The 7,297-nt window shown below is 54.2% G+C and overlaps 2 protein-coding genes across 3 annotated transcripts; one reads left to right on the forward strand and one right to left on the reverse strand.

Annotated features, from left to right (window-relative positions):
- Nucleotides 1–327: 327 nt before the first annotated feature.
- LOC109785697 (F-box protein At5g07610) lies at nucleotides 328–2,074 on the reverse strand. Of its 2 annotated transcripts, none has more exons than XM_020344304.4 (2): nucleotides 1,799–2,074; nucleotides 328–1,679 (listed from the first exon to the last, which is right to left on the reverse strand). In XM_020344304.4, exons 1-2 carry the CDS (start codon nucleotides 1,940–1,942, stop codon nucleotides 579–581), a joined length of 1,245 nt encoding a protein of 414 aa, XP_020199893.1. In that variant the 5' UTR covers nucleotides 1,943–2,074; the 3' UTR covers nucleotides 328–578. The 2 variants fall into 2 exon arrangements, with proteins under 2 accessions (XP_020199893.1, XP_020199887.1); XM_020344298.4 differs by having other exon boundaries at nucleotides 328–1,682.
- A 4,157-nt stretch (nucleotides 2,075–6,231) lies between these two features.
- On the forward strand, nucleotides 6,232–6,798 carry LOC141026999 (uncharacterized). The gene has a single exon (XM_073503912.1). It carries the CDS (start codon nucleotides 6,232–6,234, stop codon nucleotides 6,796–6,798), a length of 567 nt encoding a protein of 188 aa, XP_073360013.1.
- Nucleotides 6,799–7,297: the final 499 nt, after the last annotated feature.

The following is a 7,297-nucleotide window of genomic DNA, read 5'->3' on the forward strand; positions in this document are numbered from 1 at the left end:
TCCAGCTTTGTTAAGCTGCATATATAGACTGAAACAACAATGGAACACCATACAGATTTTTACCCTCTCTGCAAATGCAGAGGCTACTCTGACATGTTGCATTTCTAAATTGAAAACCTTCCAAATCTGGCAAATGAGAGTGATAGTTCCAAATGCAGAATAACAACACGACATCAAAAGATAACCAATTTCATACTAGAAACTTGTACTATGTAAATGGAAATAAAATGAGTTTGACAAAGATAAGACACTTGTACGATGTAAATGGAAATAAAAGGAGTTTGACATCTCTTAGATTTACCCCACATAGGAGCTAACAAGGTGACATCAATAAGACAATAATGATCAATTAAGGGTCCCTTGCAGATTCTTTATGCTTAACCAGCACGGTACAAAGCCACAAAACCCATTAGAAGTTCAGGGCACAAAGAGATAGGAAGATAAAACTGAAGCAGATATAGACGCTAGGACACATCCAATCCAGTGCCACAAAACAAGAAGATCAGGCAATACCCAATACCCAACAACCGCTTTTTCTTAAGTGCCACGCTAAGGACACTAAGCTGCAGGTAGTACTTTCAGTGAGCATCTGAAGCCCATTCAGCAAAACATGGGACGTAAGGTAGAACATCCTCGAATTCTTGAGAAAAAGTGCAGGTAGCATTGACTTTCTGATTCTCCATATCATACGATACTGCCATCTCCTCCTCGTCTGTAAGAAAAATCAAATCACAATCTGGATGAATCGCAAACACCTTATAGGACATATCATCTTGGCCAGGTTGCCTCCCAAACAGTTCTGGAACGTTAACAGTATACTTGAGGGTCCACTTTCCACCACCACAATCTTCAAGAACCCACACATAGAGTTGGCAATCATGATCGTCTTCAATTTGCCACGCATACAAGCGTCCTTGGGACTTCCCAATGGAAGCCAACTGATTTGTGTCTGGCGAGTGCTCAGGCATTTCAATTTCCCTCCAAACCTTCCCCTCCGTGTCGACGGTGACTACTAAAGCATAATGGGTAGCCAAGTGCATGGTGCCGTTGAGGAAGACGCATTCTGAATTGCCAACCAGAATAGTTTTGTAACCCCACTCACTCTGCACCTTGGTCCAGCGTCCGGTTTCCGACGAGTAGATGGCCATCTCTGTGAATTCGCAGAAACAGTTGGTCAGGGGCACAAACACCACAAAGCGGGACGGGACTGCCGCGTCGAAACCCAGGAAGATGTCCCTTATCGGTTCGAAATACACCATAGCACCATCCTCTTCGTCCAGCCATCCTATAGGAGGCAGCACGGTCCACTGCCCTGTCATAGGATTGCACACGACGTAATCGCATTCATCTTCCCAGTGATGTGATTTCAAACATTTGCAAAGGAGGAGGCTGCTGCAGCACTGCTCGACCGAGAAGCAGTCGTAGATCCCGCGCCAGAAACGGAGCGAAGGGTCGACCAAAGGGGGGCCTTTTCCGGACAAATTACGGAAATTGAAGCGGCCATGGTCCTTGAAGAAGAAGCCCGACAGGGTCTGCGGCGACCTCTTGCGGACGTTCGGGTCTGAGCAGAGGGCCAGCCATGGCTTGGACACGCACTTGAAGCGGCAGAGCGACCTGTAGGGCACCCTGGACAGGATCTCGACGATGGCGCCTTCAGGAAGATCCACCCCGGGCTGCTGCTGCTGGTGGTTGTTAGAAAAGGATCCAAAGGCAGTTCGTTTAGGTTCAGTTTAACGTCCCCTGTATTGGATTGGATTCAAGATTGGAAGATGGTAGAGGAGGGGAACATATTACATACCTCAGACTCTTCCTCGGTGGAGGGGAATGGCGGCGCCTTGCCGTCGCGGCCTTGGTTGCCGGTCGGCGGCGAGTGGTCCTGCTCCGTGCAGTCATGGCCATGGGGAAGGATCGCCTGCTGCTCGTGCACGTGCTTCTTCTTCATCTACAGATGGTGGACACAGGTTCGCTTTGTTGGATTCAAGATTGGGAGAAGGGAGAGTTCGCCGGAGAGGGGGCGGTGGTGGTGGCGGCGTGAGAGGGGGGAGGGAGGAGCGGCGGCGTGGGAATGGACGATGTGCTAGGGTAGGGTTAGGAGGAGGGAGGATTGTGATTTGAATTGGGCTTTTCTTTTCGTGCTGGGCCGGGTCACATGATCGAGAAACAATGTGATTTTCGCGCGACGCGAGCGGGAACCCAAAAACAAATTTGGTCTAGAGTGGTTGGTTTTCGGGCGGGAGACTCTGAATTTTTTTTTTTTGCGTGAATTCGCAAAGCTTGCGTATCTTTTCATTGATAGGAGAAAGACAATGCGTACAATAGAGAATACAACACATGGCATGAACACAAGGAGGCATGATCATGGAACCTGGAGCAGGGAGACAAGGGGTGCTCAGCTCGAACAGGGGAAATGACACAACTAAACCCACTAATCCTAAACAGAAAGGCAGGCCGAACTAGCACGATGTCGGACATCTCCAAATCCAGCACCGGGGACGCCGCGAGTGAATAAGATAGCGCCTTCAAGAAGGGGTGCGACGTTGTCATGCCGCCACCATCCGATCCGAAGAACCGAACCTAGGGTTTCCCCCAATGCTCGAAGAGGGACAAGGATAAAGGCCATGGCAGTGCCTCCAGGAAGGGAAACGACACCAGTGTCGCCGCTGCTAGCATCGGCAAGCCGAGCATGGATTTCGCCTGGCCTGAGTCCGAGCAATCCCGTAGCCGCCAGCTCAGGATCCGAAGATGAGGAAGACAATCCGCCGATCGACCGCCATCCCGATAGTGAAGTGGTGGAGCTACACCTGCTGCTGGAAGAACACGAGCTTTGAAAATGACATGCCGTGAGTGTTGACGGGGTCGGGAAGGCAGCATGGTAGAAAGCCGCGCGTGGGGGGTAGAATGGTGACCGGCGCCGCCGACGAGCTAGAGCTGGAAGGGAGCGTAGATCCGAGCTGCCGGAGGCAAAGCCGCCAGAACACCGACAAACCGAAGACTCTGGAAGGGGGCGCAACGCTAGAGTGTCGGGGCCGAAATCACGTCGGTAGGGATGCCGATAGACCATGAACACCAGAGAACGCAGGTCCGTAGCCGCTAGGACCGGAACAGTGTCGGTAGGGACCCGCCGCGAAGCTCCAACCCGCTGCCCAAAACAACACTTTGACCACACACGGGGAGAGGCTGTCACCGTAACTTGGAGGAGACGCCGTCGGAGACGGATGGTGGTCTGCAACACGGGGCAAGACCAAGCCTTGGCCAGCCTGTCATCTACACACAAGTCCTCGCACGCCCCAGAGAATAGCAACAAGAAGGAAGCTCCGCCAACAAGGGGCAAGAGTCGTGATTTGGGAAGGTGCACGACGGCCATGGTCGCGCTGTCTCGCCAGACTGGCAGGACGAACACAGCAACAGTTGGAGGGGAGGGAAGCCTGCAGCTCACCGGATCGGATTTTGGGGCGGGGAGGAGGAGCTGTAGCGCGAAGGGGGTGATGCGGCCCTGCCGCCCCCATCCTCAGGCGCGGCGCAGCGACACCGGATGGCCCACTGGCGACACCGCGCGCGGGGAGGTGATGGCATCGGAGGGGTTGTTTGGGGGAGGAGTCATGTGCGAGGGGAATGACAAAACCGCCCCGCCGCTGCCATCCCTGCACGGCACGGCTTCGTCGGCCGGACCTCCGGCGGCGGCGATGCGGGGGACATTGGCAGAGGAAGGCTACCGGCGGCGATGAAGGTTTCCCCGTCCTCTGTAAAGAAATATAAGATCTTCTAGATCACTCCATTTCAGTATTTTTCATTTTATTTATTTATTTCAAAATAAAAGGTACTGTTCTCACAAACTCTGAATCAATCGGTCCAAGGTGTCGATGTCGATTGAAATAACGGCCCTCTAGCTCATACTTCATAGCAAAGTCGCCTTCACCGGCGACTATGTGGAGCTTGTGAGTGTTTGGTGTTGCGAGGTGACGTGCTTGCGCTTTGCTTAGTCTATCCATACGTGATGAGCGTGTCGAAATAGTTGAGGGGAAAAGATCTCATAAATAGTGGGATGAATAGTGGCAACACTATTAGAGGAAAATATCTCATGCATAGTGGGATGAATAATGGAAACATTATTAAGGGAAAATATCTCATGTATAGTGGGAAAAAATCTGAGGGCTTTTTGGTATTTCCAGCAAGCCTCTACCCCTTGTTTCCCTATAAATAGAGGTCGAAAGGGCTTTCCATTCTCATCCAAGTTCTCTCTTGAGCTCTCATACAATGGCATGCAATGATCTGCCATTCTCTCTCTCCCTCCACGAAATAGTTTTGTAGAGCTGAAAGGCTGCCTCGTTCCGGTAGCGCCTAGTCCTGGATGGCAAAGCCCTATCGGATAGCTGACACCGTATGTGTGCAACCCGATATATCTTTGAGTGCCTACCCAAAGGGTTGCCCGAGGGAGAACATCCTCGCGGTTGAGACGTTGGAAAATCCTAGCTGCGGGGATCTGCACCGCCGATCTTCACCAACTCTCTTTCCGCTGCTACTACAAGTTTGTAATGATCAGATCAAACCTTGTATGCATCTTCATATATAGGGATCCTGGGTGCGCTCATAGTACCGATTTTTTGTTGTTGTGTTACCCTACATATAATGCCCTAATGTTGAATGCCACGTGCTCTTTAGTTTCTCCTCATGCAAGTATGAACGTGGTGACTGACAAATGGGTTTTCCGCCATAAGCTCAATCCAGATGGATCCCTTGCTTGGTATAAAGCTCGGTGGGTGGTTTGTGGCTTTTCTCAGCATCACGGGGTGGACTATGATGAGACGTTTATCCCAGTGGTCAAGCCGGCAACGATCTGTGTGGTGCTCATCATGGCCACTGCTCGCTCATGGCCCATTCATTGAATGGATGTAAAAAAAATACCTTTTTTCATGGTGATCTTCGCGAGACGGTCTACTATCAACAACCTTCTGAGTTCGTCAAGCCCGATCACCCCACTCATATTTGCTGCCTCCATAAATCTCTCTATGGCCTCAAACAAGTGCCCTGCAGATGGTTCCATCGCTTTAAAACATTCATTCACTCCATCGGTTTTGCGGCCTCCAAGAGAAATTCATCACTCTTCATTCTCCACCATGGCTCTTCCATTGCCTATCTCTTACTTTATGTCGATGCTATCATTCTCACCACCAACACCACCGCTCTCCTCCGCCACATCATCAACTCCCTCAAACACGAGTTCTCCATGAGCGATTTAGGTGATATTCGTCATTTCTTGGGCGTCAATGTACATCGTACCACCCAGAGACTTTTTCTCTCCCGGCAACAATATGCACTTGAGATCCTTGACTGTGCCCACATGTTGAACTGCACACCGATCTCCACTCCCATCTACACACGCTCCAAAGTGTCCGCTTACCCAGGCTCTCATTTTAGTGACCCCACACATTACCGGAGCCTCACTGCCGCTCTCCAGTATCTCTCCCTCACGCGCCCTGATCTCTCGTACGCGGTTCAACATGTGTGTCTCTTCATGCGTGACCCGCATGAGGCCCATTTTCAGCTCCTTAAACGGATCCTCCGTTATGTCCACGTGACATCGCATCTTGGGCTTCAGCTGCACCGCTCCACGTCACGCGATCTCACTGCCTACTCCTACGCGAATTGGGGCGGGTGTCCTGACACTCAACGATCGACTTCTGGCTTCTGTGTTTTCCTTGGCGACAACCTGGTCTCCTGGTCCTCTCGCTGCCAGCCAACTGTCTCATGGTCCAGAGCCAAAGTCGAGTACCGTGTAGTCGCCAACTGCGTCGCCGAGACCACCTAGCTACGTCAGCTGCATACCGAGCTCCATCAACCCATGCCGCACGGCACTGTTTTTTACTGTGACAACATGAGCACCATGTACATGCATGTCGTCGAATCCAGTGCAGCATCAGCGTGATGGGCGAATAAGCCACGGCGACGAGCCGGGCACGTCAAGTGCGGGTATGGGCGGGCGCTGGGCTTGCCAGGCGCGTTGGGTCCGAGGACTAGGGCGTTCGAGTTCGTGCTCGAGGGAACAAGGAGGCGTGCGTGCGCTGGAAAAACACATGTGTCCACCACTCCTCTGATCTTCTTCTTCCTCTTTCTTTTGATCGAGCCACGACAGCAGAGAGTGATCCGAGCGAGAGGGAGAGGAGAGCTAGAGCTAGGGAGTGGCGGTTCTAACAATTGGCATCAGAGCGAGGTAAAGATCAGGGCGTGCCGGTGATGGCGCTCGTCCCGTACGCCAGCGGCTCGGGTGGCTCGGTGTGGCAGCCGGTGCCCGTGCTCACAGGGGAGAACTACACCACCTGGGCCATCAAGGTGGAGGCCGACCTGGATGCCGCCGGGCTCCGGGAGGCGGTGGTGCCGCCAGAGGACGCGGCGTCGGTGGTGATCTCCAAGAAAGATAAGCCGGCGCGGGCTTACCTGCTGCGGGCGCTCGCCGACAATCTGCTGCTGCAGGTAGCTGCGAAGAAGACGGCGGCGGAGATATGGAGCAGCCTCAAGTCCCGGATCGTCGGGGCCGATCGTCTCAGGGCGTCGCGGCTGGGCACGCTGCGCAGCGAGTTCGAGCTCCTGCGGATGGATGGCGGGAAGTCGCTGGACGCCTTTGTGGGCAAGATCAGCGGCATGGCGGCGCGCTATGCTGGGCTGGGATCGACCCTCGACGATGCGCCGATGGTGAAGAAGTTGCTGGACTGCGTCCCGGATCGCCGGTACGCGGCGGTCACCGGGATGGAGCAGTTCTGCGACCTGTCGACGCTGCTGTTCGAGGATGCACTGGGCGATTGAAGGCGTTCGACGAGCGGCTGCGTCGACGCGGCCAGGCGGGCGGCGAGCGGGCAGACGGCGAGCTGCTGTACACGGCGGCGCAATGGCGGGCGCGGGAACGGCGTCATGGAGGTGCGCGGGACGATGACGACGGCGCGGTGAGCACAGCATCAGGCGGCGGGGTCGTCGCGGAAAGTGCTACAAGTGCGGCGTCAGAGGGCATTTCAAGAGGGAGTGCCCCTGCTGCGGAAGGAGCCGGCGGCGGGGCGCACACTGCTGGTGGACGGCGACGTCGACGACGCGGGGCTGCTCTAAGCCGCGTCTTAGGGCGTGAATGATGGGCGAATAAGCCACGACGACGAGCCAGGCACGTCAAGTGCGGGTATGGGCGCGCTGGGCATCCCGGGCGAGTCGGGTCCGAGGAGTAGGGCGTGCGTGTGTGCGTGTGTTGGGTGCACGGGCGTGTCCATGCACCAGGGTAGTGTGTTGGGTCTGTTGGCGAGCCGTTGGCGGCCTGATC

Source organism: Aegilops tauschii, chromosome 1 (genome assembly GCF_002575655.3).
Source record: "Aegilops tauschii subsp. strangulata cultivar AL8/78 chromosome 1, Aet v6.0, whole genome shotgun sequence".
Classification (NCBI taxonomy): domain Eukaryota; kingdom Viridiplantae; phylum Streptophyta; class Magnoliopsida; order Poales; family Poaceae; genus Aegilops; species Aegilops tauschii.